Source organism: Odocoileus virginianus, chromosome 9 (genome assembly GCF_023699985.2).
Source record: "Odocoileus virginianus isolate 20LAN1187 ecotype Illinois chromosome 9, Ovbor_1.2, whole genome shotgun sequence".
Classification (NCBI taxonomy): Eukaryota; Metazoa; Chordata; class Mammalia; order Artiodactyla; family Cervidae; genus Odocoileus; species Odocoileus virginianus.
The window spans coordinates 18,930,216-18,957,297 of record NC_069682.1 but is presented as its reverse complement, the minus strand read 5'-3'; the positions used below and the strand labels follow the sequence as shown (position 1 = coordinate 18,957,297).

The window sequence follows — 27,082 nt, the reverse complement described above, 5'->3', positions numbered from 1 at the left end:
TTCATATGGTTGTGTTATCATAAAAAAGCCAGCACCAAGATTACAATCTGCAGTGTGCAATTACATCATGGCACATTAAATCTGTTATAAGAATCTACAGATAGAATAAAATTACACAACGTTATAAGGCAGTATGAGAAACAATAAACCAAGTCTATTAAATCATCCTTTTCTCACTGACTGTATTAAAATGCTGTATTATCTGACCACTGCTAAAGAAAAAAGGGAAGAAATCATGAGAAGTAGTAAACAAAAATATTGAGCTATAAAATGGTGTCTACCTTTGGAAAGATGATGACTTTAAAAAAAAAAGAATTAAAACAATCTGTAAGAAAGGAAAGAGAAAAGAAACAAGCCAATTTGGAAAAGCAGTGATAATTGGGGGGCTGAGGCGGGGCGGGGGGCGGGGGGGGGGGCGGTGCGGGGAATGTCCATGACATTAAGTTTTCATTTCCCAGTCCTTATGAAACAAGCTGAACCAAACGTTTTGGGTGAGAAAATTCAGAAAACATTGGCTTTGCAAATGTAACCAGAAATGCCACAAAAGGGAGGGGAAAGGATTAATCATCCAGGGTCACAAAACCAAATGACAACTGGGACATCAAATTTGCTAAACTGATTCACGTGATACAGCAGCTGCCATATTTTTTCTCCTACTCTTTTCAGGCAGGAAATAAATATCACTGACCACAAAAACTGTCACTGTTTAATTGGATCTAGCTGTGGGAGAGTGCTTAAATGGGAACATGCCCAGGAATATGGAGGCAGTTAGGATGAATAAAGCTGACCCAGGTTTCCATAGCTTAACTCTAAGAAGACCCCATGTTGCCGATGGTAAGGCGATCTCCACCAGCTTCTCCTCCCGAGTGCAGTGTTAGCGCATCCATAGCCACCTAGTGGGAACCAGGCGCAGAGTAAAACACAGACTTTCAAGATGAAAAGTGTATGTACGTGTGTGCACGTGGATAAAGGTTTGGAAGAAAACACATCAAAATGGTAACAGTCTGCATCTCTGGGTGGTGACATTAAATATAATCTTTAATTCTGTTCTGGCACTTTGTTGTATTTCCAAAATTCCATTCATTATGCTGCTGTGTATCTGAATCTTGAGGGTGAGGTGATGGTTTTCCAATTTGGAAAAGATCATGAGGTGTTTCCCCCGAATGAGCTCCTTGCCTCCTCCCTGCCCGGCTCCTTATAAATTATTTACCTAAAAGACAAGATCCTTATTGCAGTCTTTTCCTGATTCCTCTCTTTTTAGCATTTCTTCTCAACATCTACCTACCTCCTGTTGCGGCTGCACTCCTTAGGCTAGGTTTTAAGTAGGTTTTAAATGTTTCTTCATAATTCCTATTTTTGCTCTTAAATACCCTCCTTATGTGGGGCTTCCCAGGTGGCACTAGTGGTAAAGAACTGGCTTGCCAATGTGGGAGACGTGAGACGTGGATTTGATTCCTGGGTTGGGAAGATGCCCCGGAGGAGACCATGGCAACCCACTCCAGTGTTCTTGCCTGGAGGATCCCATGGACAGGGGACCCAGGTGGGCTACAGTCCATAGTGTCGCAGAATTGGACATGCCGCTTAGCATGCACACATCCTTCTCACTGGCCAGAGTCTTTGCCAGCCTTGGAGCCAGGGAAACCACATCTCTTCTTTGTACCTCCATGTGCATTTGCATTTTACCATCAGGCTACATATTTTTGTTAATTGAAATGAAATATTTTCCCCTGTAAATTCCTCCATATGAAAACCCACTCTAATTTCCTTATTGAATTCCCATAGACACACAATCTTTTTGCTTAAAAACTGATTGCGGTATTGAAGTTAATTATCAGTCTTGTGATTTCCCCTAGCAATCACCTACAAATTGGCTTCTTTCTAAATCTTTTGACAATTTAAACTTGAAAATGCTGTGTAAGAATCTGTCTAGAAAAATGAACTTAGTTGCATTTATTTATCTACACTCACGTCTCTCCAACTAGAATATTAACTTCCTATAGGCGGAGCTAAAATCTTCATAATTTATCTAGAAAACATTTCTTGAGCCCCAGATATGAGCCATGTACTCTACTGCAGAGCTCCTCAGAATGTGATTTATATTTGGTTATGGTCTTACTCTGTTTATTGTTCCAAGATGACATAAATGCAAAAATTGAGGATAGCTGTTTAGAAATGTTTGTGGCTGTTGTACTCTGTTGAGGCTAAGAATAAGAAATCTGGACTAGTGTTTTGTGTGTCTTTTAACTTTACTTTCCAAGTACTTCTTACAAAAGCATTGGTATGTGATGGACTGAAAACAAAACAAGACACAGCTAGCTGGTCCTCCTCATACAGTTTAGATAGCTCTGTTCTGCTAACGCTGGTGTTTAGATATGAGTAAATACACATGTGCCTAGCTGATTTCTACTTCTGATTTCTAATAACTTTTGCTAGCTGAAAATATATATATTTTTGCTCTTCTGAAAATATTTTCTCTCCCTTTCTCTTTGAATAAAAGTGATACCCAAAGCCCCACAGTTGCAAAGGGCCAAGTACTATATAACTTTTTTCAATCAGAATGAAATAATTTTTCATGTAAATTGCTCTATATGAAAACTCACTCTAATTTTCTTATTGAATTCCCTTAGACACATAATCTGTTTGATTGAAACTGATTGCAGTGTTGAAGTTAATTATCAGCCTTCGTGATTTCCCTTAGCAATGGCCCAGCAACTTGCTTCTTTCTAAATCATTTTAGACAATTTAAAGTTGACAATTCCATATGATAATCTATGTAGAAAAACTGACTTACTTCATTATGACTCACAAATACTGACAAATTCCTTTAAATATACCCTGTTTTGGATTTATCAATACATTTATTAACACTCTCTTGGATCTATGAATTCATTCAGATCATAGTGCTTAACATTTTTAAAAAGCAATAAAACTGCATTTTCTTATAGTTAGTCTAAAACAACTTAGTTTTAAAATATAAAGAGAAATTTTTAAGTACATAAGCACATGATTAACACTCTATGTAGATTTCTTAATTTCTTAATTTCCTATCATTTTTCCTTGTCTGTGTTTGCATGCTTAGTCATGTCTGACTCTTTGCAATTCATGGACTGTAGCCCGCCAGACTCCTCTGTTCATGAGACTTCTCAGGAAGAATACTGGAGTGGGTTGCCATTTCCTTCTCCGGGGGATCTTCCCATCCCACAGATCAAACCCGTATCTCCTGCATTGGCAGGCAGATTCTTTACACATTGAGCCATCAGGACCTATATTTTATTTACATTAACCCACACCATTCTCCAGTACAAGCTTGACACGAGTTGTTCTGTCTGCTCTTTCTGCTTTTCACCTGGGGTTTCCAATCTACGAATTCAGACTTGAGTGATGTAGCACATAAATCCTTTCTCAGCCTCCCCCACCACATTATTTTCACCTCTGAAATAGACTTGGTCTCTCGTTTACCTGTGTTTCTCCAAAACTTAGTATGAAGTAGCTGCATGTGTTTCATACATGCTTGTTGAAAAAGTGACATTATTTGCTTTTCTATATGCCTTCTCCACCAGACTGTACATTATCCTATATTTCTATATCCCCAGCCAAGAGCACAGTGCCCAGCACATAACTAGATGCTTAATAAATGTTTGCCAACCAGTATATTAATGAATGACTAAGAGTTTCTGATATATGTGTTTCTTTTTCCAAAGACAAAAACAGGCTGATCTTCAAGTTCTGTTATAATTGTGTCCTTTGATTCATTAGTGAGCTAGAGATTCCCACACAGTAAACAGATCGTTGAACTTGTTAAGAGTGTCCCTAAGGATGCTTCTAAGGAGAAATGGTATCAAAGATGATGTGAAAGCAGAAAAGAGTCTAGCAGGAGGATGGCAAAGCAGTTGGTGAAGAAAAATTATGGAGCTGATCCCATTGTCCCCTCTTTGAAATTCCCTACCCTCTAGTATCATTAATAATGAACAACAGTTAGAATTCTGATTCTCTGGCAAAAGGGACTGAATGTATTTGCTACATGCCATTGTAGACCTAAATGGTTTGCTAATAGCACATACCTCACTTATCTTTACTACCTTCCCGTACTTCCTCAGTTAAACAGGTTACCTCTTTCAAGCAGCAACTCTGGTTTCCCTACAACACATTCTTCTACTCTGATTGCTTGGATAGGCGGAAACAAATGAAACACTGAAATATATCAGAACTGAAAGGCTGTCTTCCTGCTCATGTAAGATTTATAGTGAACAGAAAGATGATGCTGAAAAGTGCCTTGAATCTTGCCCTGAGGACTATTTCTGCCAAACAGTCATCTGTATTGAAATGGGAAAATAGCTATCTTCAGATCAAATAATTAGAACATGGAGCTATTATATAGTAAAGTGCTCTTCCTATTTTTTCACACAGAATTTATTTCTTAGACTATTTGGAGTCTGTATCCAATGATGACAAGATCGAAACAACTTAGGAAAGTTAGCAATGACAACACACACATGTACAAACCAATGTGAATTGAAGTGAAGTCGCTCAGTCGTGTCTGACTCTTTGCGACCCCATGGACTGTAGCCTACCAGGCTTCTCTGTCCATGGGATTTTCCAGGCAAGAGTACTGGAGTGGGTTGCTATTTCCTGAAGCCTGTATTATTCCAGACTTATATCCCTGACACATTGCATGTAAGCTGATTTTGTACAGTCAACTCTTTGCAACCCCAGGAACTGTAGCCTGCCAAGATCCTCTGTCCACGGGATTCTCCAGAAAAGAATACTGGAGTGGGTAGCCACTGCCTTCTCTAGGGGATCTTCCTGACCCAGGGATCGAACCCGGGTCTCCTGAATTGGCAGGCAGAATCTTTACCATTTGAACCACCAGGGAAGCCCCAATGATCAGAGAAGTGGTTACTTAAGGAGCTACTAGTTATTTAGTAAAGATAGCAAATCATTTTGAAAATTTGTGTGAAATTTTTAATTTTGTTCATTTGATAAATATGAACATTACTTTAAGAGTAAATCTATATACTCATCTATATAAGGTGAGAATGGACACGTGTATATGTATAGTTGAGTCACTCCACTGTGCATATGAAACTATCACAACATTGTTAGTTGGCTATATTCCAATATAAAATTTTAAAAAGTAGAATGGGAGTAATAATATCCTTATGAATAAAACTGATAATTAGATTACCAATTAGGTGGACTAGATTAGACTGTCAGATGCCAGGCACTATTTTCAGAAACATTCAGGGTAAAATCTGCCACACATATAAATATCCAAATGAAATGATACAGTGTGAGGACAATATTGGGATGAGTGAATATAGTCACTTCTTAAAGTAAATTTGAATTTCCTGCCTCTCTGAAATGCCCAGTGTTTTGATATCCAGTTTCTTCCATAGATTATGAATGTCCATACTTACAGGTTTTTGGTTTTCTATAATGTCCTTCATTCATATTCCAGGATTTAAGCTCCTGACTATGGGCTGATTTTGTAGCCCATCATGGAATTCAATAATGATTCTGCTAAAGGTCATACATGTAGGCATCATTCAGAATTCCTTTATTAGCTTTCAGCTTCTATAGAATGGAATGAAGGTCAATCTGGATTGAAATTTTTCAATAATACTCAACAATGATACCCTAACTTTAAGAGTCATCTGTGAGGATTCTAGCAGAAATAAATCCTGGAGCACTGAAGCCAAGTAAAATATTTCTTGGAATATAAGATGCTCATTTGGGCTCAAACATCCTACTGGAAATAGGCTAAGAAATCTGATTTAATAAATAATTCAGTTCAGTTGCTCAGTTGTGTCCGAATGTCTGCGACTCCATAGACTGCAGTACGCCAGGCCTCCCTGTTCATCACCAACTCCCGGAGTTTACTCAAACTCATATCAATTGGGTCAGTGATACCATCTAACCTTCTCATCCTCTGTGGTCCCCTTCTTTTCCAATCTTCAATCTTTCCCAGCATCAGGGTCTTTTCAAATGAGTCAGTTCTTCGCATCAGGTGGCCAAAGAACTGGAGTTTAAGTTTCAACATCAGTCCTTCCAATGAACACTCAGGACTGATCTTTAGGGTGGACTGGTTGAATCTCCTTGCAATCCAAGGGACTCTCAAGAGTCTTCTCCAACACCACAGTTCAAAAGCATCAGTTCTTTGGTGCTTAGCTTTCTTTGTAGTCTGTATCTCACATCCATACATGACTACTGGAAAAACCATAGCCTTGACTAGATGGACCTTTGTTGGCAAAGTAATATCTCTGCTTTTTAATATGCTGTCTAGGTTGGTCATAACTTTCCTTTCAAGGAGTAAGTGTCTTTTAATTTCATGGCTGCAGTCACCACCTGCAGTGATTTTGGAGCTCCCCAAAAATAAAGTCTGCCACTGTTTCCCCATCTATTTCCCATGAAGTGATGGGACCAGATGCCATGATCTTAGTTTTCTGAATGTTGAGCTTTAAGCCAACTTTTTCACTCTCCTCTTTCACTTTCATCAAGAGGCTGTTTAGTTCTTCTTTGTTTTCTGCAATAAGGGTGGTGTCATCTGCATATCTGAGGTTATTGATATTTCTCCCGGCAATCTTGATTCTAGCTTGTGCTTCTTCCAGCCCAGCGTTTCTCATGATGTACTCTGCATGTAAGGTAAATAAGCAGGGTGACAATATACAGCCTTGATGTACTCCTTTTCCTATTTGGAACCAGTGTTGTTCCAATGTCCAGTTCTAACTGTTGCTTCCTGACCTGCATACAGATTTCTCAAGAGGTGGGTCAGGTGGTCTGGTATTTCCATCTCTTTCAGAATTTTCCACAGTTTATTGTGATCTGTACAGTCAAAGGCTTTGGCATAGTCAATAAAGCAGAAATAGATGTTTTTCTGGAACTCGCTTGCTTTTTCGATGATCCAGTGGATGCTGGCAATTTGATCTCTGGTTCCTCAAATAATAATTACTGCTTCCTCTGATTCCTCCTGGCTCAGACGGTAAGGCGTCTGCCTACAATGTGGGAGACCCAGGTTCGATCCCTGGGTCGGGAAGATCCTCTGGAGAAGGAAATGGCACCCCACTCCAGTACTCTGGCCTGGAAAATCCCATGGATAGAGGAGCCTGGTAGGCTACAGTCCATGGGGTCACAAAGAGTTGGACACAACTGAGTGACTTCACTTCTTTTGGTTCCTCAAACAAATAATTAATAAGACGCATTTTCCAACTGCTATTTGTTGAACTTAGGAATATGAATGTGAATAGGACATGGACCCTACCATCAAGAAGCTCAAAATCTGTTATGGGAGACATCAAACCAAAAGTCAATGTGATGAGAGAAAAACAAGGGTGAGAACAAAGCAGTCTGGACACTCAGAAGTAGGAGTGCTTGCTTTTGTCCAGCATCACCTGGGAAGATTCGCAGATGACAGAGCTTCTGTGGTTAGTTTTTGTGAAAGTTTTTCCTTTTATGTTTTATTTTTATGGGAATGGAAGAAGTAAACGTAGTATTTTTGAAAATTTATTCTATCTTCCTTTGACCAATAAGTTCTTCTTGATCACTGGAGTCTGGAAAAATGGCAGCTGGCATCATTCATTCTATGTCTTGGGCATATTTGGCTTATACAGCCTGAATTATAAGACTTTGATATATTACTGCAAATACATTACAGATCCTAGCCACCTTATTTTTCATCTGCCCTACATGTTATTTGTGAAAAGCACACTGTGTGTTAGGCAAAGAACAGAGTAAGCAAACACTGCTGTCTCTGCTTCCCAGAGATTTACTGGCAAATAGAATTATAACTGAGTCCCAGATATTGCTGTTTCTGATCATCAGTCATCTGTGTGGTCAAGAACACCATACAGGTAGATCTGCTAAGTGCCTGGTCTAATTTTGAATTGTAAGTTAGACACTTTTAATTTTTAAAACTAAGTATTAACTCTCTTGGAGAATTGTAATGCAAAGATAAAGATAGGACACTACTCAGTCAGATAAAAGGCACCCTAATAGTTGAAAGGTTTAATGCTGTTATTAATACATCACAACCAGGCAATACTCAGGGCCCAAAGGAGAAAACCCTATGTCTATTTAAAGATAAATAAATAAAAAATAATTTATTATTATTTTTTAATAATAATTAAATTGTGCTCTGAATTGTGGGGGTGGCCTATACATCAGGGTTTCCCAATCCCCTGGACCCCAGTAGTGGCCTGTTAGGAACTGGGCCACACAGAAGGAGGTGAACGATAGGTGAGCAAGTAAAGTTTTATCTCTATTTACAACTGCTCCCGATAGTTGGATGGCATCACTGACTCAATGGACGTAAGTCTGAGCAAGCTCCAGGAGATGGTGAGAGACAGGAAAGCCTGGCATGCTGCAATCCATGGGGTCACAAAGAGTCAGATACGACTGAGCAACTGAACAACAACCCGATCACCCCATCGCTCTCCCATCACCCCCAGGTGGGACCATCTAGCTGCAGGAAAACAAGCTCAGAACTCCCACTGATACTGCATTATGGTGAACTGTATAATTATCTCATTATATATCACAATGTAATAAGAACAAAGTCCATAATAAATGTAATACACTTGAATCACCCTGAAACCATCACCCCACTCCCAGTCCGTGGAAAAATTGTCTTCCATGGAACCAATCCCTGGTGCCAAAAAGATTGGGGACCACAGCTATACATGACAGATATTTGGGAAAACTTTAGTTCAACTTCCTCATTTTATGTCTAAGAAAATACAGAATATCAAAATAACTTTCTTCCCTATTGCTAAACCTGTTTATCTCCCTGGGTTTTTGGATTTTTGCTAGTGGCATTAGCAACTATGCAGTTGTCTAAGTATAACACTCTTGGATCAATTCTGACACTTGTTTTTTCCTCACCAGTTATATCAGGTCAGTTGCCACTGCTCAAGTTCAAGTTCTCATTGTCTCTCATCCAAACCTCTGAAATAGGATTATGTTCTCTACACAGATGACCACTTTCTTAATCTTACCCTAATCTGTTCTCATGCTCTGCATTTTTAATTTTAACCATAAATGTGATCTGGTCATTTTTCTTACAGTCTTAAAAGACTTCTTGTCATTCTTAAAACACTTTCTTGGCTAGCGTCAGTTAAGGCCCTAGCAGGAAACAGCTGATATACTCCAATTGGGAAATGTGAGGAGTGTTCGATAAAATGATAATTTGCAAAGGTGTGGCCAGAATATAAAGAAACCATAAAGGATGTGGCAGTAGGCTGGCCAGTGACATCAGGCCTGTTCCCAGCCTAGACTGGAAGGAGGAAGTCTGAGAAGAGGTGCAGCGGGGGTCTGCATAGGGCCCCTCATGGACCCATCACTGCTACCAGACGGCTAGAACGGTGCTGGGGCCAGAGTCCAGGCTGAAGCCAGGATTGTGAATACCCAGCCCCCTCTCTCTTTCCTCCCTCAAGGTGCGCTCCACTTCAACCGAACGTAATATAAATTCAAATGACAAGGGAGCCCATTAATGCAATCCATACAGGCCGGTTCACTAGACCTTGGGGGGACAGAGATAGGCAGCACTTACCCCAACTTTATCAATAAATTGAAAACTCCTTAATAGTCATTTGAAACCCTTAACCACCTCTCTACCACATACTTTTACCGCAAGAGTAATATAACTAGTTCCCCTCCATACTCTATAGCGATGTCAGCCAACTGAGAAACTGTCATTTTCCACATTATCTTTTATTTTCAGCAATGTTCTTTCCTCATCTCTACCTAGTTTTTTCATCCTTTCAGGCTTTATGTAAATGTTACTTTCCCCTTGCAGCCCTCTTCATCCATCTGAACTGCATCTCCCCAGAATACATTGCCTCTATGTGATATACACCAAGACATATGCCATGCCCCACTCACACCACTCTGAATAAAAGGGGTTCTGAAATCCCCAGGCACAGGGTAGGGAATGGGACTCCTCTGAGAGGTACAGAGATGTGATCTGTCTGGGACAAAGGCTCTTCTTCCTTTGAGGTCTTTTTTATGGGCCTGTTCTATCATTTCAAGACAAAAGACAAAGGGAAAAGAATAGGTGGCATGGTATTCTTTAAAAAAGAGAGAGAGAGAGAATAAAAGGAAGGAGGAGCAAGAGGAGAAATCATCATGATCACATATGGTCCAATCCTGTTTTTAAGGGAAAGATTTTAAAACCCTGCTCTCCATTTTCCTTTTCTAGCTCAAAGTAAACATTTAGCAGAACATTTGACAGAATATGGCCAATATATGCACAAAGGCCTGAGACTGGGGAGTTAGGTTTGTGCATCTTAACAGCTGTACTTCTTTTGGGCAAACACATATGTGGAGAGAGCAAAGGTTTGCAAGCATTGGGAGGTGACCTTAGTCATTGCTGCTGGTGGAATTCCAGTTTGCTAAGGCTAAGAATTCATTTCCGGGACCAAAGACAGGCTCACTAGTGACATTCTAGCTGCAAGAGCAGCTGAGTGCCTTGAGGCACAGAGTAAGTAATTTTTGATTTTGGCTAAGGATAAATATTCATTACTGAGCCCAGTTTAGGTCTAGCCAGGGATCACAAACTGGGAGAGAAGCAAAACTTCTGCCCCCAAAGAAACACATTATCATACAAGGTATTAGCAGTGGGAAAGGCTCTGGGAGAAAGAATAATAATATAGAGACAGATATTTTATTTGGCCATCAAGGCCACTCATTCATAAATCTCAACCAAGAACATCTGTACTTTGCATGGGCAGCTGGTATACCTTTTTGGATTCCAGTCACCTTCTTTCTTATCAGAAATATAAACAATGACTATTTTGATCATTCTTTCCTTCCATTTTATCCCCAAAGTATTTTGTTTTACATTTCTACCTTTACACGTGCCATAGTCAAATAAATACATTACTATAATGGAATATGAGTCAGAAAGCATATAAGATGATAATAACCATATATATATCTATATCTATCTATCTTTATATCTTTGAGCTTTTGCAAGACCAGCACATAGGAAGTCTTAATATATGTTCACGGCATTGAATCAAGAGGCATTTCCAAGATCATATTCAGGTGTTATAATTTCCTACTCAGTAATATTTTTACAGTTGTACATATTTATAATCCCATGAAATTACTTAGAAAGTTTTTAGAAAGACATAGACCTATCTTATTTCTCAGCATAACTGAATGAAATAGGTCTGTCAATTTTTAACATCTGTTAGTGTATTTATTAAATCAACACAACCCTTTAGGAGTAAGTGCCACAAGACAACATAATAAACCGCTATTTATTGCGTATTTTTCCCCAGGCAAAGACGATGTAATCCAAAATAGGAAAGCAGTGGGTGTTATGTGGCTTTAGGAAAGTAAGGATAAATAGTCCACTATTTATTTGTGTTCTTTAATATTGGTTTCCTGGTGTAGGTGGGATTGTCACAGCTATTTTGTATTAACTGCAAACAACTCTAGAAGTTAATACAAATTTGTTGCATCCTCTAAAGATGTGAGAGTTGGACTATAAAGAAAGCTGAGTGCCAAAGAATTGATGCTTTTGAACTGTGGTGTTGGAGAAGACTCTTGAGAGTCCCTTGGACTGCAAGGAGATCCAACCAGTCCATCCTAAAGGAGATCAGTCCTGGGTGTTCATTGGAAGGACTGATGCTGAAGCTGAAACTCCAAAACTTTGGCCACCTGATGCGAAGAGCTGACTCATTTGAAAAGACCCTGATGCTGGGAAAGATTGAAGGCAGGAGGAGAAGCGGCCGACAGAGGATGAGATGGTTGGATGGCATCACTGACTCAATAGACATGGGTTTGGGTGGACTCCGGGAGTTGGTGATGGGCAGGGAGGCCTGGCGTGCTGCGGTTCATGGGGTTGCAAAGAGTTGGATGCGACTGAACTGAACTAAACTCTCATGAGGAAAAATCTGGTGGATTTTGGACTGTGAGGCCAGGTGTAGTAGATACTTTTCAGAGACCTTTCAGGATGACCACCATCATCCTTACCATGGGGCATTGTATGGGGTCTCAGCAGCCATATTTGTACAGTTGATCTTTCCCCATAACTCACCCGTAGTTGATTTAACCAGAAATGGGATCTTGACCCAAGTGGGCTAATCAGAGGGTCTTCCTTTGGAGTATGGAATAGAGATAGGAAAACAAAGATAGTCTCTCTACAGGTCTGGGGTCATAATGAATAACATCCATCTGCAAGGCAATACCTTTTTGTTATATAGACAGAGTAAAGGCAGTATGTCTTCAGAGAGAGAATCACCAAGAGCGAAGCAAAAAGCAGCAGAGATGAGAAGCAGAATACCAGTGGGTCCAGGCCTTCCTGAGGCCTGATCTCTTTATTCCTACCCTTGAGCTCTCTAAGACATGTGCACTGTTATACTAAATTCTTTATTTTGATTAAGGTGCTTGAGATGCTTTCTTCCCCTGCAATCAGTGTCCTCACTCTTACATTTGGTGGCAAGTAGCTAACAGAAAGGTCAGAGAATGTATAATAAAATCCAGGAACTGCATCTCTAAAAACAACTTTAAGAGGCTTGTTGTTGTGTTTAGCATTGTCTGAGCACACAGTGCTCCATCCTGTGTTTTTCAGAAATGAATACAAAAAAGTTTCAAGTCACTGAAGGATCTCTTATGCTACAGATTCTTTTTATAAAATCTAATGAAAAATAGTAAGGTTAAGGTTTATTTAGAGAAGGTGATAAACTTCCTGCTTACATTAATTCCTGCCTATCTCAAAGTTTTGGTATTATTTTCAAGATGAGTCATTGTTATCATGTAGCTATCTCCCAGGCAAACATTCTAACTTGCTTTAGGGCTTAAATGATTTTTTTGCAAAAAGACATTTTAAAAAGTTAATGTGCAACATTTTAATTAAAAAGCCATCAGTAGACATGAGCAATATTTCTGGTGATGGTCGGAAGTATGGAAAATATTAAAGTACACACAGTCTTCAATAGGCGTATATTGGATATGTTATGCATATGATGCTAGAAACTGGGAATGTAAAGATAAGGAATGGTTAAGATGGAAATTGTTCAGTAATGACACTACAAAATGGTATTGTAACAGTCTCCTTGAGGATAACATTCTGACAACTCAGTAACTAACCCTGATGGGATACCAGGCTATTATTCAGTTCAGTTCAGTTCAGTCGCTCAGTCGTATCTGACTCTTTGCAACCCCATGAATCGCAGCACACCAGCCTCCCTGTCCATCACCAACTCCAGGAGTTTACTCAAACTCATGTCCATTGAGTAGGTGATGCCATCCAGCCAATCTCATCCTCTGTCGCCCCCTTCTCCTCCTGCCCCCAATTCCTCCCAGCATCAGGGTCTTTTCAAATGAGTCAGCTCTTCGCATGAGGTGGCCAAAGGATTGGAGTTTCAGCGTCAGCATCAGTCCTTCCAATGAACACCCAGGACTGATCTCCTTTAGGATGGATGGGTTGGTAGTATCAAAAATACATGTGTTTGTATAGCTCTGCTAGGCATATTGTGTGAAATGCCACACACTTTAGAGGAATGCTAACACTTCCCAAGGGTAGGGTGTGTGTGGAGGGTGGAGTTGGTGGAGAATCAAACTTGCTATAGTGGTCTTTGAGCCTTGCCACTTAAGTTAGCTCTAAAATCATTTAGAAAAATATGCATCTCTTTTTACATTTTTATTTTAATGTCTAAAAATTGTATTGAGTCAATTTCTAGACAGGTTGATAAGAAGCTGGGCGTCCCTGAGGAGGAGAGAGGGGTCTGGGGCTCTCAAGGAGGAGAAAAGGACAAGGTTTTTTTTTTCTACAGTCCTTAGTTTTAGTTTTTTTTTTCCTTAAGCCCAGAGCTGATGATTATACAACAAAACAACTCAGCTTAAACTCTGTACTAAGGATTATATAACAACAATGTATCCTGCTTGAGGATATGTTTCTCCTTCTTGAGAACCTTCTGACTAATCCTGTTATCTTAAATGTAAATTGTGGGAATGGGTCTAGTAAGACCTTTACACTCTTGGGACATTCTTTTGATTTATTGTAATAACCAATTAAAAAAGTATATAGCTCCCTTGCTAAGACTAGTGAGGGGGCACTCTCCATCCCCTTCTGATGTCTTTGTCAGAAGCTTTCTTTGTTTTCACTGTAATAAAACTTCTGCCACACAAGAGCCCTGAGTGGTCAAGCCTGGTCTCTCGTCCTGAAGCTAAATCTTCGGAGATCAAGAATCCGGTATTGTTCACAGTAAGCTATAAGTTTAGTGGTTGCAAAGAAAAGAATTTCTGGAATATTTTATATTGAGTTCTTTAAATTATGGAATTTGTCTACCATCTCATCTAAGTGACAAAGCCAGTCATGCTAACTATCCAATCAACTAACTCAAACTTAATTTTCAGATAAAGCTGACTTATTGTTAAATTTAAATACATATGTTAAAACATGTACCAGGAAATCTAAAAAAAAAAAAATGGTACAAATGAATTTATTTAGAAAACTGAAACAGACTCACAAACATAGAAAACAAACTGTGGTTTGTTACCGTTACCAAAGGGGAAAGGGGTGGGTAAGGGATAGATTAGGAGTTGGGGATTTAACAGATACACACTTGTTTAGTTGCTAAGCTGTACCCCACTCTTTTGCGACCCCATGGACTGTAGCCCGTCAGACTATTACTTCTATATGTAAAATAGATAAACAAAAAGGTCCTACTGCATAGCACAGGGAACTATATTTGATACTTTGTAAAAACCTATAATGGAAAGTAACCTGGAAGAAAATATATGTATATACACATATAACTGAGTCACTTAGCTATACATCAGAAACTAACACCACACTGTTAAACAACTGTACCTCAATTAAGAAAAAAATCATGATTTCAAACTCTAAGTGAGAAAGGAGAGAAAGAGGAAAAGAGATCTCTCAGGCCGGGCTGCGGTGCCACCTACATTTGCCTTAGAGGTCTCTCCATAGTCCAGAACATACAGGTTGTCCAATATGAATCTGGAGAAGGTGTGAAACTTAAGGTTCTTTTTGAGGACTTCTGCTGGTTGTGTCCATATGAAAACTTATTTATATAGTGCAATGATTAATTTTATGTGTCAACTTGATTGGGCTGTGGAGCGCTATCGTTTGCTCAAACAATACTCGAGATGCTACTGTGAAGGACTTCTCAGATGTCATGAGCACTTACAGTCAGCCAACTTTAAGATTACTACCTCTATTGTGGGTGGGGCTCATTCACTTATTCGAAGGCTTTAGGAGTAAAGGCTGAGATTTCTTAAAAAAGAAAGAATTCTGCCTCAGGATTACAACAGAGAAATCCCACCTGTGTTTCCAGTCTGATAGCTTGTCTGAAAGATCCTAGACTCAAGCTTACACCATCAACGCTTACTTGACTTTCCAGCTTGCAGGCCTGCCCTGCAAGTTTCATGCTTGCCAGTCCCCACTATTACATGAACAAATAAATCCTTCTCTCTTAATATATTATATTATTATCTTATTAGTACAATTAAATGTGATGATCTCATTAATATTAATAAACAATTTTATAATCCATATTGCATAAATGTAATATATTAATATATAATTCTTTATATGACGATATGTTAATTTTAAGATATCTTAATATATTGTATACTCACATATTTAAACATATTAACATAATATATTAATATGATAGTTATATAATAATTACTAATTTATTGTATAGGTTTTATAATATATTATGTTTATACATTAAATATAAATATATTATGTATTTGATATTTGATAAAAATACTTAAAATATTTGATATTTGATGTCAAATATTATGTATTTGATATTAAAATGTATTTGATATATGCATTTGATATGTATTTGTATTTGATATATACACACAGAAGGATAGAAACAACAGGATATCTAACTAGCTAGCTAGCTATCTTTTTATCTATTTATATATAGTCTCACAAAACCAGTATTTCACTTAGTAACATTGTTTCTTTTTTCCCCCACTACATTAAGTCCAGACTTATTTTTATTCATGTTTGTATCCACATTGTCTGGCATATTTTAGGCACATAAGAAACAAAGAATTAAGAGATGAGTAAGATCTTAATAGTAATGGATTAAAACATCATTATCTTTTTTCCTCATGAACACTATAATTTTATAGTAAATGTGCCTTAATTGATGATATCAGGTTTGGTGTCTGCTAATGAACATGACTGCAGGCTGGAGATCCGAGGAGAATCAAGCAGGAGGCACATGGAAGTTGGCACCAAGGAACAGGAAGTTTATCCAGGGCTCTGTGATACACTGGCTTGCAGCCAATCTAAATTTCTGACCACAAATACAGGTGTGCACGACACGATGCATTCCTTTAATTTCTTAAAATTTCATGAAATCTCATTTTGAGCCCTTATCTTGTTTAGTTCATGGGGAAGTCAACCACTTTCATTACTGGGGGATGTGATGTGTTTCTTATGCAGATGATAGAAGATGGGTATGGGGTAGGAAGCCCCAGAATCCTGAAGGGCACAGTAGGGAGTGAGGTCTTAATCATGCATGAGTCCAGCCCAGAGTCCCTCCAGGTACGCAGCTCTCAGCCTCGGATCTGCCTGCCGCCGAGGACATGGAGACTTGGTCTGGGCGCTGGTGCAAGACCTCCCTGAGCAAGCTGAGAAAGGGTCTCTTTGAAAGATCTGCTGCCGACCCTGGGCACTGCCAGAAAGTGGGACATCCATCACCTTGCGCATCTTTCATTTGGGCTGAACGTCAGGTTTTGTTATTCGGTGTCATCAAAAATGTTCCTAACATAATCAGAAAAGTAAACGTATGGCTTTTTGTTTAAAAACTACTAATCATTAAATAGCTTAGGCTTTCTTCCCAGAAAAATAAATCCATGAAGTATGGAAAACTAAAGTTACCTGAATGTAATATGGAATGAAAGAAAAATATAACAAATGAAATGTTTCAGAAAATTGGTCTGCCAGAGCAATCGAAGGCATCACTTACCTTACTGGTACTTTTCTGTTGGCAAGAAAACACAAGACTGCTAGTGTAATATGAACTATCAGGAAAGCTAATCCAATACCCAGGAGGGTCCATATATCTGGAATTTCAAACCAATGAAAAAAATGTAAATATTCAGTGAAAAATATTAAGAGACTCCAAAATTCAAGTGATTTTGGTCACAATGTCACTTACTGTTCTGAGTGTTCGTAAAATCAGCAGTCGGTGGGTTAACCTTGATGTGGCAACGATTTCCCTTCCAACCTTGTGCACATCTGGAAATGAGATAAAATGTGATAGTTGGCAAAAAAGAAAAGAAGAAGAAGAAGAAGTGGAAACATATTTTAGCAGTACTGTCATGGAATAAAACAATGAATGTTAAAAAATAATGAAATACCAGGAATGTGGGTAACTTTGATATGAAACCAAAAATGCTAAAGCAAAACAAAAAAAAATTAAATTTTATTATTTTCACATTATTGTGTAAGAGAATTTTTTTTTCCAATATTTATTCCCTCCTTGTTTTATCTGTAAGGTGGGGGCTTGATTTCTTTATCTATTTGGTGGGAACCATATTTCATATATTGGAATATATTTCCTTTGATTCCTGTGTTCCACAGTTCCTTTGATTACTGTGGCAGACCAATTCCATATTTCCCTATGTTGGAAAAGGCCCTGATGCTGGGAAAGATTGAAGGCAGGAGGAGAAGGGGACAACAGAGGATGAGATGGTTGGATGACATTACCGACTCGATGGACTTGAGTTTGAGCAAGCTCAGGGAGTTGGTGATGGACAGGGAAGTCTGGCGTGCTGCAGTCCATGGGGTCGCTCGGACATGACTGAGCAATGGAACTGAACTGATGGTGGGAACAAAACTCATTTCTTGTTTTCAAAAGCTGACTTCACTTTTCACCAGTGCCCAATACTACTTTACTTTTTCATTTGTCTCAAACTCTAAAGCTAGCACATTTTTCAGTAGTGAATGGATTTAAGTTCTTTCAGATACCAATAGAGAATATTCAAATAATAGATTAACATAAATATAAATCAGAGAGTATTTTTATTTCTCATTATAAGGGGATGATCCTTCAATTTCACAGATGTGGAATCAGATTAATAATCAAATTGGAAATACCATCAATCCTATAGGATTTCACTATCTCTGCTTTATTTAGGGTCATACGTGATGAAATTTGTAACACTGGGAATATCTGCTCTGATATGGATTGCCTTCAGAAAGTTCAGAACTGGAGACTAACTCGTGAATCAAAGGGAAATGAGGTTTATTTCTAAGCAGCATAAGTGTCAGAATTTCTCTGGTAGAATGTGTTCGCATATAAATGTGAAAGCTTATATATACATTCCTGTTTACCAGAAATAACAAGATACAAATTAAGAAGGGTTTGGTTGAGTTTCCTGCCAAGTTCATAGTACATGTGACAAAATTGGATTAAAAACTGGCTTTTGAATGCATGTTTTTAAAAGTGTTAGAAGCAATGCTTCTTCAGCACACAGTTAATTTGTTTTCTCAGTCTCTCTTTTGACTTTGAAAATCTGAATAACCAATAGCAATTTCTTCAAAAAGGCAATAGCTTCCTTAAATATAAAAAGCTTAGAGGTTCAAGGAGGCCCATAAGAATGCCTTCTTTCCTTAGTAAATATTCTTTAAAATGTAGAAATTTAAGACAATTTAGTTGTTTTTGAAGTCTCTATTCAAATTAAAATAAATTAGAAATGTTTAAGATCAGAGTCTATTTGCTTTTTTACTCTCATAAACCTTAATAAGTGTTCTTTATCAGTTCTCAGGTTGGCAGTGTGAATCAACATGTCAGTCTTTCACATTTTGCCTTAGACTGACTTGATCTAAGACATTTGACAAAGATCTGTATTTTCTAGCAGTCATGTACAGATGTGAGAGCTGGACCATAAAGAAGGCTGAGTGCTGAAGAATTGATGCTTTTCAAATTGTGGTACTGGAGAAGACTCTTGAGGTTCCCTTGAAATGCAAGGAGATCAAACCAGTCAATCCTAGAGATCACTGAGATTTTTTTTTTTTTTAAGGCTAGGCATCCTCTCTATTCCTTTTCATGTGCAATCTGAACTTTAGATATCTCATTCAACTATTTATTTTTTACTAGCAAATCATCAATAGTAGCATACCAAATGAAAAATAAGAGACTGACTTTTCCTGAAGAAGGAAGGCACAGATTGTTGTTTTCAGTGACAGCATTCTGGGTAGTTTTACAGTTGTTGGGGACGGAGGGTGAAGGCTCTTGTGGGGAGGAAAAAGGAAAGTAGATGATCTATTGGGAAGAACCTGGTGTGCTTTGCTTAAGCAAATGCCAACCGGAGGATACCAGTCCAGGTAGGGTGTTCCCGGCACAGCTGTGAAAAGCTGGGGGGCTGGTAGAGTCGAGTGGGTGTGGGGAGTCCTGTGTAACTGATGCCAAGAGTGAGATCCCTAAAAGAATGGGGCAATGAGATTCACCCTATTTGCTTGAAAATTAAGGACCAAATAATCCTTTCTAGGTAATGTTTTAGCTATATAATGATTAGACAAGATTAAATGCAATGGTGATTCCACCTCTTGTATAACCCAACAAGATCTATTAATAAAAGGATGATAAACATTATATAATACTCGTGCTAAAGACTAGGATTATTGTTGTTGTTTAGTCACTAAGTCGTATCTGGCTCATTTGCAACCCCATCGACTATGGCCTGCCATGCTCCTCTGTCCGTGGGATTTCCCAGGCTAGAATACTGGAATGGGTTGTATTTCCTTCTCTAGGGGATCGTCCTGACTCAGGGATGAAACCTGCATCTCTTGCGTCTCCTGCACTGTAGGCAGATTCCTTACCAATGAGCCAACAGGGAAGCCAAAGACTAGGATCGCTCAGTCTAAATGAGAAGGCTTGTTTTGTTTTAATGTCAAGAAGAAAAGAAATGTCAGATGTGATGAGATTATTCTGGAGGTCTTTTTCATACTGAGTCATAAGAAACAGTTTAATCAAAAAATTACCTGGTAAGCTTGATAACATGTCAAAAATAACTTGTTTTTATTCAGAAAGTACACATAAGCAAAAAGTTTTTTGAGGAAAATTTAATTTATTCCAAATTAATGTGAGGCTATGTGTTTTCTCAATTATTTCATATACCTAACGAGTTTAACATTGGAGCATTTCAGCCTTATCTTTTGTTGTTCAGTTGCTCAGTCATTTCCAACTCTTTGTGACCCCATGGACTGTATAGCACACCAGGCTTTCCTGTCCTTCACTATCTCCTGGAGCTTGCTCAGACTCATATCTATTGAGTCGGTGATGCCACCCAAACACCTCATCCTCTGTCGTCCCCTTCTCCTGTTTTCAGTCTTTCCCAGCATCAGGGTCTTTTCCAATAAGTCAGCTCTTCGCATCAGGTGATCAAAGTATTGGAGCTTCAGGTTCAGCATCAGTCCCTCCAATGAATATTCAGGATTGATTTCCTTTAGGATTGACTGGTTTGATCTCCTTGCAGTCCAAGGGACTCTCAAGAGTCTTCTCCAGTTCAAAAGCATCAATTCTTCAGTGCTCAGCTTTCTTTATGGTCCACCTCTCACATCCATACATGACAACTGGAAAAACCATAGCTTTGACTATACAGACCTGTGTCAACAAAGTGATGTCTCTGCTTTTTAGTATGCTGTTAGGTTTGTCATAGCTTTTCTTCCAAGGGGCATTTGGAAGCATTTCAGCCTTATTTTAGAACAATGGAAGTTCAAGCTGCTACTCAATTGTCATGTATGTTATGACTGCCTGCCCCAAATTCATTGAAACACTCATCCTCCTTCCCTTCCCTCCATCAGATTATAAGCACTTCTATGGTTTGGTTGAGATGGAACCCCAGCCTGTCTCTAGGGCTATTTCATTTTCCTTGGTGCAGTGTTTTGCCTCAGGACCCTGTCCATCATCAGACAGCATTCCCAGTCAACAGGGATTTGTTCATAGACAGATATGGACATGAGTTGTCCAGAAATTATTCTGTCACCAGTGGGTACACATTGATGGATATTTGTGGTAAGAATTCTCCTCTGCCCAATTCTGATGTGAAGAAGGAAGAATACAGCCCTATAAAGCTATCATTTTGCTACAAAAGCCAGCCTGAGGATAAAATAACCTAATGGGAAGACATAGCCTAGGAAATCATAGAGAAAGGGAGAAACAATCTTAATGGCATTTCAACCTTTTCAGTCTGTTCCTGTTTCAGGTCTGCTCTGCATTCAGACTTTTTAGATACATGAGTCAATAAATTCCTTTATCATTTGAGCTGGTTTGAGTTTGGTCTTCTATTAGGAGCACACATGCAAAACCCATTTTCCTACTCTTCCATTTTGATCCCTGAAGATCTCCTCATTAAATCAATAATCCCTTATTCTTAAAATATTTATTGAATGTCTACTACATACAAGATAGTCTGCTACATAGAAAAAGGATGGACAAGATACGCTAGAGAATTGGCAGGAGCCTAAACTTAGGAGACAAAAACCTTTTTTAAACATAAATAAGAAACAAAATAGAAAACAAAATATATGAAGTAAAAGAAAGGGAAAGAAAAATGCTAAAGGAGAAGATGAAAAAACTGCTTTCAGAATCTATTTCGCCAGACTCAGAAAGTGAAAAATGTTCAATCACAACTAGACATGTATGGAACAAGTGATTTATTAAAGTGTATTTATTCCAGAGCATGAAGTGTTTACATATGTATTATATAACAATGAGTCATAAAAAATGGTCATCTGAGTATGTAGAAATCATCATGACTGATGGGATCTGGACAGATATGTCTGAATTATGTTCAAGTTGTTAATGGGATACTAATCTAGCTTCTAGATTTCCCAGACTGAAGTATATTTTTTTGGAAATACTTACTCTATAGTTTTTTAAGTCTGAAAAAGAAAACTTCCTTCAGAAGGGAGGGATTTTGAATCCAGTGCAGATTAATCATTTAGCATTCTGGTAGTAGACTTGCTTTTCTTTTTACTAGGCGTGTTTACAGTAACATTTTATGATTATTAAAATTATGAATATTGTTATAGGAACTGATATCATTCTACAATGACATTCATGCTTCAGAAAACTACAATATACTAAACCCAATAGGGATTGGATTGAGCACCTCCTATGTGCTAAACAATATTCTAACAACTTAAATGTATTATTTGTGATATACCCATGCTACAGGACACAAGTTATCTCCCCATTTCATAGCTGAGAAAATAAAGGCCCAGAGCGGCTGAGCAGTAAGTCCCCAAAGGTGCTCTGTGAGAAAGCCCTTACACTGTATCTCTTTGGCTCTCAGCTGATTCTCTGTTTACTACATGCTTTCACTCCCCACATTCTTCCTAAAGTTGGAATATAATTGTTTATAATTGCAGTTAACTTCACAGCATTTGCCTGTTAGGAGAGAAACACTGGGGGCATAGGTCTGATCTTCATTGTCCAAAAACGTCCGTTTATCACATTAAGTTTTACTCTGCAAACATCTAGGTGTAGAGGAGGCAGATGTGGTGCTGAGAAAAGAGTAAGAAAAGGGAAGCAGGGCACCTGGATCCATTCAGCAAGACTAAGCCACTTTCTAGCTCTGCAGCTTTAGGAGAGTCAGATCACTTCATTTTACTATTTGTTTACTTATTTATTTAGAGAGGAGACATACTTTTCATTAATTAAAAGGTGATTATTTTTCCTCTTATAAAAGCAACAGTAGTTAAAAAACAAACAAAGATAAGCAAAAAGAAAAAGAAAAATGCCAGTTTCTATCCCTGGGTTGGGAAGATTCCCTGGAGAAGAGAATGGCTATCCACTCCAGTGTTCCTACCTAGAGAATTCTGTAGAGAGAGGGGCCTGGTGGGCTATACTCTATGGGTTTGTAGACAGACACAACTGAGCAACACTAACACTTTCACTTCACTATGTCCACCCAAGTAAAGAAAAATCATGATATTCATCTAGACTTTAAAAATACTATACAACAGTCATACACACAAAAAAATTACATTTCCTATTTATAAAGAGTAATAAGTACAACTCATCTCACAAGATGTGTAGGAGAACTGAATTAAAAAAATGCACATGCAAGCACATTGCTAACTGTAAAGTATTATCTATGCCAGGCTTTTTGACACCCAGCCTTCTGCTTTCTATATAAACCATGGTCGTGATCATTCCCTGCCCTAACATACTGACCCTCCGGGGAGCTGGCATCTGACAACAGTCCTGTCTCCACCCCTGCCTGAGCGTCAGTAAATCTTAGGAGACAGTGAAAAGCCATGGTTCACAGCTTCTACTTTCATAACTTATCACTTATGCCACTTAAAAAGCATTTTTACACCCAAACTTACCTGGAGGTTCTTGAACCAGTTACACAGGCAGGGGAAGGAACAGCAGGTGTTGAAGGTGCTCGCTGCCTGTGTTGAGCATTTCTACACCCCTCCCCCAGCCCCTGTGGCTTCTACCCACTGGAAGTACTCCAAGGAGGGAGAAAGTAGTGCCAACCCAACTTTGCATGAAAGCATCAGTTCAGACGGAGTGCTTTCTGATCCCTATGGCGAGCCTGTGCCAGCAGAAGGGGAGTGGGACAATGGAGGTAAGCCCATAATGAGCCATCCGTGTTGACATGGGTGAATTCATTTTAACAGAAAACAAGAAAGCAGGAGAAACCACTAAATAATCTCTGAGTCACAAAGCACTGAAATTCCACATTGAGCACCAGTGATTAATTCGCTTGGACTAATTTCCTCCTTGACTAATTAGCGGCAGCATATTTTATAACATTTAGAAGTATTAGGTAGAGCCGTCCTGAAAGAGAAAGATAAACTTCCCACTCCATCCATGCATAAGGGCCTGTTTCCTTAACATAAACAGGAGAAAGAGAGAAATAAAATGTAATTAGACTCTTTCAGCCACAGCCAGCATCCTAATCTTTCCTAAATTCTTAGAGGTCTTCTGCTACTAGTAGGTAATAAGGGAGGAGTTATAAAATAACAGCTTATTTCTGGGTACGCTTGGGAACACCCATTCATTACTCACTAACACCTGGAACAAAAGATCCTCCCATCCTTTCTGTCATCTGTGTGCTGGTCCCAGCTCATCTCTCTCATTGCCAGGAAAAACAAATGAGGAGCCACACATTTTCAAGCAAGTGTTCATGGATTAATTTGGTGGGCACCAGCAGGGGATTTACTCTATCCTTTTTAAGCAATATGAGTTGTTCAAATAATTCTAAAGTAGTAAAAAACAAACTAAGTGATAATGCAGAGGCATGGCTATTTCATAACATGTTGATATTTGAATATTTTAGATTTTAATTAGCTGACCTGATCCAACACTTCTTACTGATTCAGGATAATGAGGCAAATACATCTGACTGCATTTTTTCCTAACAGTTTTGAAAACTCTTTAAAGGGAACCTTAATTCTGTTTTGAAATATGACATTTCAAGCATCAGAGAGAAGGAGGAATTTTATGTTAAAAGGAAGATGTATAGGTTAAAAACAGTTTCTGAATTCCCATATCCATTCTTCCACTTCATCATCTCCAGGCATCTCCAACCTCTGAGATCTAATGCCTGATGATCTGACATGGGGCTGATGTAATAATAATAAAAATAAAGTTCACAATGTAAGTAATGTGCCTGAATAATCCCAAAACAAACCTCATCATCCAAGTCCCTAGAAAAGAAAATTTTTTATACAAAACTGATCGCTGGTGCCATAAAGGTTAGGGACCGCTGATCATCTCAATCACCAAAGCTCCATCAATTTACCTGCTAGGCGTGTCAGCCATACGTCCTTCTGCTCCATCCTGCTTTGGTCACATGGCCAAAGGCCCTCATTGCTCTAGTACTGGAACTGGATTTCCTGCCTTAGGAAACTGATGTCACATCATATAACTTCCCTGATTCAAGCCTTTGCTGGTTTTCTGCAGCTGTGAGAATCCCAGTTAGATGAAGAGGTTTCACATGGAGACTTCTCCAATAGGGCCTCTTGATGGTATGGAGGGTTTGATCTCAATTCTCCCTTTGTTCACACTCTCTTTACCTTTATTTGAGCCCCCTTCATCTAAGATACTCTTTCACACTCCTAGGACTTTCCAGGACATCTATTCTAATTAGCTGGAAAATGGGTTCAATCCTTATCAACCTAGCCAACTCACCTTAAGGACACAGACCAAACAGCATCCCCTGGGAAGCCTTCCTTCATGCCCCTGCCTAACTTAAATGGACCATCTTTGGTTCTAGGACATTCTGCAAGCTCCCATGATAGCTGTTAACATACAGTACCACAACTGCTGGTTGCTTTATAAATCTTTCTTGACTATGAATTTTCTCTCAAGGTAAAGACTATAGCTGTTTAACTCCTGTATGCTCCAATTAGCACAATCCTGCTCAAAGACAATATTTGCTGAAAATATTCACTAGCATCACAATAATGGGAGTTAACACATGGACAATGTGTTACAGTTTTCAAAGCACTTTCATTTTAATGAAAGTCCAGAGTCCAAATAGTATCTGTTTAGCCACAGTCATGGTCACTTACAACTTTAGTATGTAATAGAATGACCTGGAATGTTTGTGAAGACAGATGGCTGGCCCATTGACAGAGTTTCTGATTCAGTAAGTCTGAGGTGACCCCAGAATCCCATTTCTCACACTGGTAGTGTCTATATGTCAATGCTACTCTGCCAATTCTTCCCTGGCTCCCTCTCCTTCAAGTCCACTAGTCCCTTCTCTACATCTGCGTCTCTCTTCTTGCCCTGCTAACCAAAAGCAGTGTATGTATGGTCAGATTTTGTCCTTAGGGGATGATAACTTGTATATGTAAATCACATGCTCTTGTGTAGGAAATGCCAACCCACTCCAGTATTCTTGTCCAGAAAACCCCATGGACAGAGGAGCCTGGCAGGGTATAGTCCATAGGGTCACAAAAGAGCTGAACACAACTCGACTAAGTAACAACCATCACCACCACTTGAATTGGTAGCTAAGTTGCACAGAATTGCAAGTATAAGAAGGAAGCACTTTCACATGTTATTTCAAATTATTACAGGAGAAACAACTTTAATTACTTCAGAATAAAAACAAAGCAGGTAAAAAGTGTCTTTCTGTTTCCTCTTTGCTCATATAGGGAGCTGATGTGATACTAAAAAAAAAAAAAAAGAATTCCTGAAATTAATGTTTTGAGCTTCCCACTTAGCTTTTTGTTCTTTTTCCTCCCAATTGTTATGAAGTAATATTTCCCTGGAGTCAGATGAAAGAGGGGGGAAACGTAAAGGAAATAACATAGAAACTAAATAATTCACAAACTGGGCAATGGAAAATGGCTGCAAGTCAATAGAAACCAGTCTTGTTCTAGGATGAAGAAGATAAGGGCATTAAGTTTCTGCTGTGGAGTGTAAACTAGCAAGAAATAGGTTTTTGAGCTTTTTCTCCTGCCATTCTATGAAGTGTAAAAGAATTTTCCTTTAAAGCATGAATTCTGAGTTCCAGCAAGGCCTTATTCTTGTTTTCTCTCCTTCATTGAATATATGTGTGTTGAAATACATATAAAAACACACAAGATGGTAAGGCCAAAAACTAGAAGGAACAATGAATTGTCAGCTCTGGAAGGAATGTCCACTAACCAGAGCACCCACAAAGGCCAGGATGGGAGTTCATGGGTGTTTAGGACTCACTTTGACCTTTATTAATAATGAGGTCATGTACTTGTTCAGTACAGAACAATGAATCTTCTAATGACCTTTCATCCAACTGAGAGAAAAAAAGTCTAAACCCTGTACTCTTTGTTCAGTGAGTAATTATTGAATGTCTCCTATGGGGTTGGCCAAAAACCTCATTTGAGTTTTTCTATAGCGTTTTTCCTAAGATGTTATGGAAAAGCTCGAATGAACTTTTGGCCAACCCACATTATACACCAGGCCCATATACAGGTGCACTGTGATCTGTGAGACCACATGGTGTCTGCTACTGCTCGTCTCTAAATACACTACGCTTGTTCTTGCCTCAGGGACTTCATGCCTTTTCTGACTGTTAAGCAGTTTTGCCCAAATCTTGGAATAGCTTGCACTTTCCTAGAATTGTGATCTGG

General features: G+C 38.8%; 1 protein-coding gene across 1 annotated transcript in view; it reads right to left on the bottom strand.

Annotated features, from left to right (window-relative positions):
• The window catches only part of MALRD1 (MAM and LDL receptor class A domain containing 1), a 518,391-nt gene that overhangs the window by 10,061 nt on the left and 481,248 nt on the right, over positions 1 to 27,082 (bottom strand). The window contains exons 38-39 of the mRNA XM_020872693.2: positions 17,157 to 17,236; positions 16,965 to 17,061 (exon numbers count right to left, since the gene is read on the bottom strand). Coding sequence (XP_020728352.2) covers positions 16,965 to 17,061; positions 17,157 to 17,236 — 177 coding nt within the window. The remainder of the gene's footprint in view (positions 1 to 16,964; positions 17,062 to 17,156; positions 17,237 to 27,082) is intronic.